The 11,441-nt window shown below is 20.6% G+C and overlaps 4 protein-coding genes across 5 annotated transcripts in view; 1 reads left to right on the forward strand and 3 right to left on the reverse strand.

The window, feature by feature from the left end:
* Positions 1–386, forward strand: part of LOC102674949 (heat shock transcription factor, X-linked member 4-like) — a 2,452-nt gene extending 2,066 nt beyond the window's left edge. Inside the window, exon 3 of the mRNA XM_006609473.2 lies at positions 84–386. Coding sequence (XP_006609536.2) covers positions 84–250 — 167 coding nt within the window. The 3' untranslated portion in view covers positions 251–386. The remainder of the gene's footprint in view (positions 1–83) is intronic.
* Positions 387–470: 84 nt separating this feature from the next.
* On the reverse strand, positions 471–2,537 carry LOC102677601 (GPN-loop GTPase 1). The gene is made up of 5 exons (XM_006609494.2): positions 2,519–2,537; positions 1,736–1,993; positions 1,307–1,671; positions 901–1,130; positions 471–825 (listed from the first exon to the last, which is right to left on the reverse strand). The coding sequence occupies exons 2-5, from the start codon at positions 1,971–1,973 to the stop codon at positions 486–488; spliced, it is 1,173 nt and encodes a 390-aa protein (XP_006609557.1). The 5' UTR covers positions 1,974–1,993; positions 2,519–2,537; the 3' UTR covers positions 471–485.
* An 832-nt stretch (positions 2,538–3,369) lies between these two features.
* On the reverse strand, positions 3,370–4,766 carry LOC102675080 (replication protein A 32 kDa subunit-like). Its single transcript, XM_006609474.2, has 2 exons — positions 4,353–4,766; positions 3,370–3,879 (listed from the first exon to the last, which is right to left on the reverse strand). Exons 1-2 carry the CDS (start codon positions 4,582–4,584, stop codon positions 3,413–3,415), a joined length of 699 nt encoding a protein of 232 aa, XP_006609537.1. The 5' UTR covers positions 4,585–4,766; the 3' UTR covers positions 3,370–3,412.
* Positions 4,767–5,960: 1,194 nt separating this feature from the next.
* The window catches only part of LOC102677734 (myosin heavy chain, clone 203-like), an 8,674-nt gene continuing 3,193 nt past the window's right edge, over positions 5,961–11,441 (reverse strand). The window contains exons 3-15 of one of the 2 annotated variants that reach the window (XM_031515112.1): positions 10,939–11,250; positions 10,643–10,867; positions 10,104–10,556; positions 9,851–10,033; positions 9,563–9,763; positions 9,107–9,301; positions 8,868–9,001; positions 8,425–8,797; positions 8,065–8,286; positions 7,919–7,987; positions 7,613–7,719; positions 7,353–7,506; positions 5,961–6,779 (exon numbers count right to left, since the gene is read on the reverse strand). In XM_031515112.1, the coding sequence (XP_031370972.1) occupies positions 6,594–6,779; positions 7,353–7,506; positions 7,613–7,719; positions 7,919–7,987; positions 8,065–8,286; positions 8,425–8,797; positions 8,868–9,001; positions 9,107–9,301; positions 9,563–9,763; positions 9,851–10,033; positions 10,104–10,556; positions 10,643–10,867; positions 10,939–11,037 (2,601 nt within the window). In that variant the 5' untranslated portion in view covers positions 11,038–11,250 and the 3' untranslated portion in view covers positions 5,961–6,593. Of the gene's footprint in view, positions 6,780–7,352; positions 7,507–7,612; positions 7,720–7,918; positions 7,988–8,064; positions 8,287–8,424; positions 8,798–8,867; positions 9,002–9,106; positions 9,302–9,547; positions 9,764–9,850; positions 10,034–10,103; positions 10,557–10,642; positions 10,868–10,938; positions 11,251–11,441 lie in introns of both variants that reach the window. The other variant, XM_031515111.1, reaches the window with a different exon arrangement.

Raw genomic sequence — 11,441 nt, forward strand, 5'->3', positions numbered from 1 at the left:
TTATAGAATTTCATTTCTTTATATGCTCCATTCTTTTTATATAAAATTATATTAAAAATTAATTTTAAATGTAATAATTTCAGTATTTAATCTTGGTTTATATACATCACAAAATCATGAACCATCCACCATAGACTGGATTACAAAAAATTCGATCCCAATTTCTTCAAAAAAGGAAAACTTAAATGATACACAATTAACTTCTAATGTTTATGTAAAGTGGACAAATTTTTCTAAAAATATTAATTAAATTATTTGTAAAACTATATTTATCATTTGAATTTTCAGTATTATTGCAAGTGTTTTAAAACACTTAATAATATCATAATATCTATTTAAAAAAAATAATTATGTAAAATAGCAATTTCTATTAAATGTAAAATATAAAGTTCAAAATATAATGTATTTATATTAAATGTACAATTTGTTTATCAATAATAAAATTTATTTTTTAATATATATAATTAATAAATAATAAAATAATATTATGTATTATTACTTGTGGATTGATTAACTATATGTTTATTTTGTTGTATTTTGTGCCTGTTTAAAAAATTTTTGAAGGATTCAGCTTCTTTTCTTTCTTCTTCATCATCTTCTTCATCTTTAAATGGATTTTCTGTACCTTCTTCATCTTCACTTGATTCATTACCAGCATGTTTTAAATATATATCTGAAATTTCTCTTCCACTATTGATTGTTGTTATTAATGATATACTTTCTCCTGAAACTTCTTGACTTGCTTTTTCAAGTTGTTCTTTTTCTGTTTTTTGTCGTTGTGCGTCTCGTTTAATCTTCATTTTTTCCCAAATTTTTTTATATTCTCTTCAATAGAAAATTCGTTTTTTATATTTCATACTATTTTATACAAATATTTAATATTATTCATATTTAATTTACCTTTCATATTCTTCTTCAGCATCTTTAATAAGTTCAAGAAACTTAGTAATACCAGCTCCTGTTGCAGCAGAAACTCCACAACTACGTAAGTGACTATAGAATTCATCAAGTGCAAGAGCCATACTACGTGTTAAGTTACTAATATAACTTGTTTCTGAATCTAGAGCTTCTTGGAATGCTTCAAAATCCTGCATCCAGTCTACTGCATAACTATGTTCAACTATATCAATCTTGAAATTTATAATTATAATTATATTGTTAGATTAATTGCTAGATTAACTGCTTATATATTTTAATAAAATTGTTTCTTATTCAAAAAAAAAATCCTCGTAAAAATATATATTATTATACATCACATATGATATTATTTTTAAGAAAATTTCATTTATAATGTCATAATAATTACCTTATTCATAGCCACAATAAATGGTAATTTAGTCTTATAAAGTATAGAACATGCATAAAGCATGTTAGACATGAATGTTACAGGATTAACACTTCTTACAGTATCTAATATATATACTACAATTGTTGGAAATTGAGATGCTAAAGCTTCTGTTATAATTGTTCCACTTGCTGACCATGTAAAAACTTCTATTTGTCCAGGTGTATCCAAAATTACATATTCATGCTCTTTGCCTGCTTTATCAATAAGTTCTATGACTTGATCAAATTTTGTAGAAAAAAGATTTAATGCAGTAACAATACCACCATTAGGTCCTAAACTATATTGTTTCATTACTTCCTTGTAATTCACAGTATCTCTTATATCTAAAACATTAGAAATGTAATAAAACATTTATAATTAAAATACAATAAAAATATAATATATCACCTATGTTTGCTGGATAAGGAACTTCTTTACATGCAGGATCCAAATTTATTACATATGGTTTTCTTAATTTGTATAATACCGAAACAAATCTTTGTACAAATGTAGTTTTGCCAGATCCAGCCATTCCAAGAATAATAATACATGTTGGTTTTTTTTCTTTAGTATTTGATTGGGCAGATACATCAGTTTGCATAAAAGTATTGTGTTTAGAAGATTCCATTGATTCAGAAGTATCCATAGATTCAGATATTTTAAATTCTAATAATGAAATGATTATAAAATATATGATTATATAATATAAAAAAATTTAGAATTAAATTTTTAATATATTATAATATATTATTATATAATTATTATTATTATAATATATAATATTCTATTTTTTTTTTTTANAAAGATTTATTTTTTGCAGCGAGAAATTTTTATTAAAAAAATGAAATAAAAAATATTATAAAACAATATGTTATAAAAATTATTAAATCTTATTCTTATAAATTAAATTATATTTATATCATCATTATATTTTTATTTTATAGCGTTATATATATTGAATATTAATATATCAATTTCTAACCTCATTTTTAACTTCATTATTAAAGATTAAATGTATAAATTTTATGAAGTATAATCAATTAAATAATTAAAAATTATATAATTAATCTCAAAAAAAAAAATAATCAAGGACTATCAAATTAATTTACAATTATAATGTAATTTTAATACTCTATATTTGATAAATATAAACAGCATCTAATATTTTAAAAATTTCAAAATATAACTTACACATATATTAATTTTTTATAAATATTTTTATAAATTATAAGTATAATATAAACTTTTTACAATAAATGCTTTTATCGTAATACAATATAAACACTTTATCAATCATATAATTGATAGACATTAAAGAACCACTAGCGGTAAATAAATGAAATACAAGTTATTTATATATAAATAAATGGAAAAATTTAAAAATCCAAATTTTTTAGTAAATTTATTTCTGAAAATTTAAATTTTTAAAATTTTTAAAGAAATTATCTAAAATTTTGTTTATTTTTTTTTTATTTATAATTTTTTACAATAATGTAACTATAAGCTGCCAAAGGATTATCTGAATAAAATAAATTTCAAATTATTTCTTAAAGTTTATTTATTTATTTCTTATCCTTTAATATGAGTGTTTAAAAGTTAAGTACTAAGAAATTTAAACTTGAATTATCGAAAATAAATCAATATAAAAAATATTGCAACTTTAATTACTAGCTACTAAAATTTCTGATACTAATTATAATCTTATATACTATTATAATTATAATTATTTCAAGATTTCAATTTATATCAATTTATATCAATATATAAAATACGTCGATTGATTTTTACTATACCAATTATTTTTATAACAATGAATTATGAATAAAATGAAATTGTAAAAAATAATTTTCGTATTTTGTATTTTGAAATATAATATTTTATTGATTATTTATAATAATATTTATAATAATATTTACAAAATATAAAACAAAATATTTACATTTCTTATGTAAAAAACAGAAACTTAACATAATAATTATGTAGAATATATTAATTTAATAAATTTAATAGAATTAATTTTAATTTAAAAAATAAAATAAAAATTTTATTTTTTTTTAAATAATTTTTTTTAATAATATATAATAATTAAGTTGTTTTGAAATGATTATCTGTAAATGTACTATAAATATGTCCTTCATTTATAAGAAAATCAATTATATTATCTACATCTATATTCTTTGGCACACAAGTTTTGATAACATTTCTTTCTATTCCATTTTCACTATCATTTTTTGCTTGAATAATGTTAAAAATTATGCTTTGTTCTTTAGTTAATCCAATAAAGTTATCATCTATCATAAAAGCATTATCTGTATTAGATTTTTTATTTTGTTTATTTAACATTTTCTGAGATTTTAATATTACATAAGTCACTTCTAATAAATGATTAGTTAATTCATTTAAATGAATCAAAGGCCAAATCCTTAAAATTAATATATATTTCTTTTCATTTTGTTCCTTTAAATGTCCATATATTCGTACATAAGTATTTAAATTAATTAATGGCTCTGATATTTTTCCTGTTTCTAACCATTTGAAACTTTTGATGTGATCTATAAATTAATATATTTATTACTTTTATTTTTTTATATATATATTCGTATACATATATCTTATAAAAAATTATAAAAGTATGTAATTTTATTATTATCAAATCATTAATTAGAAGTAATATAAATAAATTATACATAATGATATAATAATAATATTATAATATATTAATAATATCATATAATATCATATAATATATTAATAATAAATAAAAATTAATTATGTACAATATAAATATTATAATTAATAAATAATAAACAATGATATTAACATTAATAATCTATTTGAGAAATAATAATTTACTTTGCAATTTAATAATGCAAATTTTAATTAAATATAATATGATAAAATATGTTTTGAATCTAAAATTTGAAAAAAATTACGAACAATTAAAGTAAAATTTCTATTCATATAGATAATAATTTAATATTTATATGAGAAATAAAAATTATATCAAAATATTATTTTTTTATACCTGTATCATCTTCTATTTCATATGTTATTTTAGTATTATTTCGTTCTATATAATTCACAATACCAACAAAAGTAAATACATGATTTTGTGAATCATTGTTAAATGATTTTATTTGTTGAATCATAACCGGAATTATTTTGACAATTCTTCTTGCAATTTTTTTACTTCCATTATTTAAATCACAATCATCATTCAAAAATCCATTAGCCGCAACATTAACGTTGGCCCACATTATTATTTATAATTAATCGAGCGTAAATTATAATGAATAAAATTTAATAATAAAAATCTCAATCAATATATTTAAATTTTATTTTATCAGATATTCTAATAATAATATTTACTATTTGTTCACATAATAAATATTAATTTTATTCGTGTAAATTTATAACGTATTTCTAATGCGTAATAAAAAAAACAAGTGAATACTCTATGCACGTACAATATGCATTTGCTGTCATGCTGGCACAGAAGTAAGAATAGTTTTTCTTTTTTTAACAAAAGATTTCCCTTCCTTTATTTTTCTCATGATATATAATATCTTATCTATGCCATTTACATTACATCTATCGCTTATTAAATAATAACCATGCTGGAATTATTGATTTTTTTATTCGATTTTTTCCACAATATCTATTTTTAATTTTTTAATTAATTAATAAAACCTCATGTATCTAAAACAAGGAGAATAGATACAAAAATGAGCAAATAATGGAAGAAATATAGAAACAGAATAAAATTATAATAATATTATTGTTAATATAAATTTAATATGTTTCAGTTCAATTATTCCATTTGGAAATGAATATAATTATATGTGTGTCAATTCTCTTTATCTTAATAAAATCATCGATATTCCTATGAAAGAAATTAAGAAAGTTCTGATGAAAAATACAGGTACTCACTCTAAAAATCAAATTTAAAAAAAAAATATGATGTTAGAAGTTTTAATGAAACTTTAAAAATTCATTGAGAAAAAAGATGAAAAAAAAAGATGTTTTAAAAATATAAAAAATATAAAGATGTTTTAATAGATGTATTAACAATAATAGAGAATCCACATATAATCATGATAAATAAATAAATTAATAGTATATAATATTATAATATATAATACTAATTGTATATAATATATTTAATAATACATTGTGTACATTTTATGATTCAGTACAATAACAATTCTTCTGTATCTACAATCATATGTAACTGATTCATTATTTAAAAGATTTTATCTTCACTTAATGTTCCCATTTTTAGACACACTGTATAATTAAAAAAATATAGCTATATCTTGAAAATAGGAATATACAATCTTGACTATTCGGAATTTTTCGTTCAATTTCGAACTCGCATACACTTTTTTGAAACTCTTTTTGTTATATAATACGTATATGTGTACATATACATGCCTATATTTAATATAAATGATTAATTTTTACTCTATAAACATTTTCAGAATGTTTCAAAAATATAACTCATATAAAAAGTTAATACAACTAAAATTATTCTGTTCATATTCCACTATTCAGTATTGTATCAAATATTCTAAATATCTAAGAATCGTATCTAATGTTTTAAGTATCTAATATTTAAAGGATTAAAAAATGCTTATGAATTACAAAAATTTATTTACAAAATCTGTTTTTCTATAAAATTAAATGTGTTAAAATATTGGAGAACAACAGATTTATTATATTATAAATTATATTCAGACTTTTAATAAAATCTAGCAAACTGAACATTTGATTTTATATAAAATATTAAGTTTAAGATATTAAGTTATTAAAATATTAAGTTTGCTAGATTTAAATATTATTAAAAATATAAAGATATATTATGATAATAAAATTCATCATATATTGATACCAAAATTTATTACTAATAAATGAATAATTTTTATGATTATGATAAATATGAATTAATAATTATTGATATAATTATTAATATTTATTTTTTCAATAATATTTTTAGAAAGTATATATTTTACTTTCAAATAACAAAATAGAAAAAATCTCATTAAAACTCATTAAAAAAAAACCAAAAGTTATGTGAAAACTGCTCAAAATATTGAGCACTTTCTCTATTTTTAATTTGAAACTTAGTTTGAAATTATTTATTTGTTGAAATAAGTATACCAGCATTGAATTTGAAACTTTAAATGAATTATTAATGCATACAATAATTATATCAACTCATATTTATAATAATCATAAACAAATAATATGCCTATACTAAAATAGATTAATCATTTCGATTCCTAAGTGGTGTTATTGGTTTATGTGGAGAAGAAAGAGGGGTTATATAAGTACTCTGTGAAAGTCCTAACATATTCTCTTTTCCCTTACTATAAGCACGTTTTTCTTCTGCTTGTAATTTTTCTATTGTTTTTTGTTGTTGTTTTATCGTCCTCATCTTCGCGTATAAATCCTAAAAAATATATTATATATTATCATATCTATAATCAAAATTATAATAACTCTTAATAAAAATTTAAAACTGAAAAAAAACAAATTAATTGGAATGAATAATAATGAAAATAAAATCGAATTACTATCATAGAAATATAAACATTTATTTTTATACATATTTACTATTTTAATAAAATATATATATTCACATGGACGAATAATTTAAATACACTGTCCAGAAAATAACTAGCAATAAATTATTAGTTTAATTTATCATGCAAAAAATTAAATATTTTCATGCAAAAAAAGTAAATAATTTATGATACTTTATACATTATAACAATAAATAAATATTTATTAATAATAATATATTAATTTATTAATAATAATAAATATATATAAATAAAATAAAAAAATATAATTAGTGAATTGAAAAACATGCAATACATATAAACAGAAAAATATTTTCATTAAATAATATGATCACAAAGGATGAATATTAAAAATATTAATAACATCTTAAAGACATTGTTAAACTATACCACATCCAATATAAAATTATTGCGAATCCAAAATAGAAAATTAAACGCACCTGTTCAAGTTGATTAATTTTATCTTTCAACTGAGACACATGTTTAATTCTTTGCTTGTGATTTTGATGACCAACAATCTCAGCATATTTTTCATGAATTTCTTTATAATCTTTTAAAAGTTGTTCATTATATTTAGAAAGTTTCTTCACTTCCCTAGATAAAATTAAATAGATAAAGTATATTTATTATGTAATTACTTTATTTTAAAATAGATAGAAATAATAAAAAATATAATAATAATAATAAGAAAAAAACTCACTCTTCAACTGTTTCCCGATAGATTTTTTCTTCTTCAAGTTGTTCTAAAAGTACTTTCTCAAAATTTTTCCATTTATTTCGTTCCTCTTCAAGTAATTCAACATTTTCCTATATGCACACAATATTCTTATCAGTACATTAATTATATTACATATTTATATAATACATTACTATATATCATTACTATATACATTATTTACAATCTATATATTATAAAATATAATTATATAAAATACAATATATAAAAGTTCTCGTATTATTTTTTAATATAATTAAAATATAAAAAACAATATAAATTATCAAGTACCCGTGTATAAGTATTGTTTTCTTCAAGACATTTAATTTTATCAGAAAGTTCTTGCATTTTAGAATTTGCCTATTAAATAGAAATAATTAAATTAATATCTTATTAATCATAAAGAAAATATTAATATAATAATCTTTATGGCATACTTCATTTAAGGTAATTTCATGTTTCTTTGATTGTTCTTCTAACAATTTGTTCATATCTTCTATTACTGTTTCACGTTCTTTCAATTGTTCATTAAGTTTATTGTTAAGCATTTGTGCTTGAGAAGTTTCAAGTTCTTGTGCATCATTTCTTTCTTCCAATTTAAGCAGCATATCTTGTGCTTCGGTTAGATAATTAGACATTTCATGAAGTTGTTTTTTCATCTAATATTTCAAAATAAACAATTTATTTTTTTAAAAACAATTATTTATATTATATTTAAATATTCAATATTTATAAATAATATTTTAATATTTTAAACAAAATATTAAATTAAATTAAAAATACAAAAGAAAAAGTACCTCAACATTTTGAGCAGTTATTTCATTATTTTCTGCTTGTAATGCTGCTACTTCTCTAGTTGCTATTTTCCTTAGATCATCAATTTTAGCTTCAAGTATAGATCTTAATGATTCTACTTCACTTAAACTTTCAGCTTCAAGTTGATCAACTAATCCCTTTTTAGCATCTAATTGTTCCATTAATACATGTACTTGTTCATGTACCATTTGAGAATTATTACGCATGATACTCAGTAAATCACGATGCTCATTGATACAATCTTTGTCAAGTTTTAATTCATGTTGGAGTCTTTCCACTTCAGCAGTGCTTTGGGCTAAACGTGTAGTTAAGGCAGCAACTGATGCTTGATTTTCAGCCATTATAACTTCGAATCTAAACATGTTTATATATATATGTTTATATATAAATATTATTTACATTTATTTTTAAAAAAATAAAATACCTCTTTTTCCTAGCTACCATTTCTGCAGCTTCGTTTCGAATTTGATCTTTTAAAGCTCTTAATTCTTCTTTTTTCTCTGCTAATTCTGTTTCTGCTCGATCTAATTCCATTTGTAAACTTTGACCAAAACTTTCCTAAATTTATAGAATAATATTTTTAATTGAATTTGTATATTAATGAAAAATAAAATTATATTTAAAAAAAGTTATTTTTATTTTAGATTATATCATAGAATTTACTTGTGTTTCTGCAGAACTTCTTAATTCTTCAAGAGTTATAGAAAGTCTAGTAATTTCTGCATCTTTTTGTGCTAATTTTTCGTCTAATGCCGCTCGTTCCATTTCTACTCGCGCTAAACATGTTTTATATCTTTCTGCAGTAAGTCGCATTTCCTCTTCTACAGTAATTTTGGCCTCTCTGATCATAGCATTTATCTATATTAATAAATTCATATTAAAAAATTATACATAAATGCTCTTACAAAAGAGCATAAAATATTTGGCAAACATCACAGAAACTGGAAAATAAAAAAATTCGAAAGTATTTCAGAAAAGAAATAATATCCATAATAAAAATTCTTTTATATAAACTTTTTTTTTCTTTTTTGATATAACAAAAAGAATTTTTATTGAAAGATTAGAAAAAAGCACTCAGTCAGTGATGTTTTTCATTTTACGCACGTGTGAGCCGCTTACTTTCGCGTCACTCTCAGCAATTACTCTTTTTACTCTTTCTTCACATTCAGTACGACAAGCTGCTAATGTTTCTCTAGTAACTACCTCCGCGTTTTCTATCATTTTGTCAGCATGTTGTTTGATTCGTTTCGTTTCTTCTTCAATTTTTTTGTCAGCTGCTTCTTTTACATCTACTATTTCTTTATCTCTTGTTACCATCAACTATATAAAAAATTAATTTTTTATAAAATAATTATATAAAAATATATAAAAAATAAAATATATAAAAGTATAAACCAATTTATGTACATTTTCTATTTCTTTTAAATAATCTAATCTTGCATCTTCTAATTGCTTTTTTAATTGAAATTTTTCTTCATCATGAAGTTTCATTATGTCAGCTAAATCTTCCTTATGTTTTTTTAAAATGAGATTATGTTTTCTATCCGAATCTTCTAATTCTTGATGTGCTTCGCGTAAACGATTATTGACCTATAATAAATAATAAATAAAATAGTTAACTATTTCTTTCATTTAAATAATTAAAATTTTTAATACTTACATCTTTATAAAGTTTTTGTACATTTTCCAATTCTTCTTTGAGAAAATTATTTTCTTCATTAAGATCTTTTATTTTGATTTCAGATTCCTCTTTATTTACAAGAAATATTTTTTCTTTTTCAAACTCAATTTTCAATTTATCAATTTCTTTTTCGTGTTTATATTTCAGATCGTTTATTTCTTTTGAAGAATTTTCAACAATCTTTTCATATTCAGCCTTCAGTTCATCTAATTCACATTGCAGAGTAGATAATTGTCCTTGAAGTTCAAGAATTACATTTTGTCGTTTTTGTAATTTTAGCTCTAATTTATCGCGTTCATCTGTTAAATTACAAATACACGAATTAAGTTGAGACTTTTCTTGTTCCAATAAGTTAATTTCATCTACATGATTTATTGTTGTTTTTTCTAATTGTATTGTCAATTCTTCGATTTGTACTTTAAGAAATTGAATCTATAAAAAAAAAATTAGGAAAAGTAATATGAAATTAGAATATTTTCAGATACAATTAATATACAATTAAATTTAATTGTACTTACTGTTTCTACATCTGTGTTTTTTTTATCAAGAAATTCAGATTCTAAAGCGATTATTCTTTTTGAGAAATCTGTGATACGATTTCTAAGATCACCTTCCATAGCTTTTCTTGTTTCAATTTCGCGTTCTTTTTCTTCCGAAACTTCCAACAGTTGAGAACGAAGATTCTTCACTTCAGTTTGGTGTTTTTCGTCATAACCATTTAAAATTTCTTGTTGTAATTTAGCCTATGTATAAAAATTATAAATAAAAATTTTTATTGAAATATTATAATTCACAACGGAAAACATTTTACAACCATTGATTCTATGTCCTTCCTATGTTGTGTCTCTACTTCCGTTTGCTTTTTACGCAATTCTTCGAGTTGTAATTCCAATTTTTGCACTTCTTCCTTCATATCTTCAATATGATGTTCCAATTCCTGTATTGTCTTGTCTTTATTGGAACATTCTACTTGAAGATCAGCGAGATGATTCTCTGATTGATATTTTAATTTTTGATCATTAGTAGAAATAAGCGTACGTTTAATTTTAGAAGTTGATCTCGTTTGATAATCTCTATTTTGTTTTCGTGGTAATTGTGGCTAAAAACAATTTATGGTTGAAATTAAAATATATCAATTTTTAAATACTTCATTAATCCAACAAAATGCGATTATAAATAATCTTAAGTAATGTATAGAAATTGAATAAAATAAATTATAATATAATAGATTATTATTAGATAATTATTTAAATATATTATATAACATATATTATATTTTATTATGTATATATATATATATATATATATATATATATA

This window comes from Apis dorsata, unplaced genomic scaffold, assembly GCF_000469605.1.
Source record: "Apis dorsata unplaced genomic scaffold, Apis dorsata 1.3 scaffold_56, whole genome shotgun sequence".
Classification (NCBI taxonomy): Eukaryota; Metazoa; Arthropoda; class Insecta; order Hymenoptera; family Apidae; genus Apis; species Apis dorsata.

Coding starts and splice junctions, on each gene's coding strand:
- LOC102677601 (XM_006609494.2), bottom strand. CDS start 1,973: ATGGATACTTCTGAATCAATGGAATCTTCTAAACACAATACTTTTATG. Junction 1,672..1,735: donor TCCTTATCCAGCAAACATAG/GTGATATATTAT, acceptor CTAATGTTTTAG/ATATAAGAGATACTGTGAAT. Junction 826..900: donor GCTGAAGAAGAATATGAAAG/GTAAATTAAATA, acceptor TTTCTATTGAAG/AGAATATAAAAAAATTTGGG.
- LOC102675080 (XM_006609474.2), bottom strand. CDS start 4,584: ATGTGGGCCAACGTTAATGTTGCGGCTAATGGATTTTTGAATGATGAT. Junction 3,880..4,352: donor TGAAATAGAAGATGATACAG/GTATAAAAAAAT, acceptor ATTAATTTATAG/ATCACATCAAAAGTTTCAAA.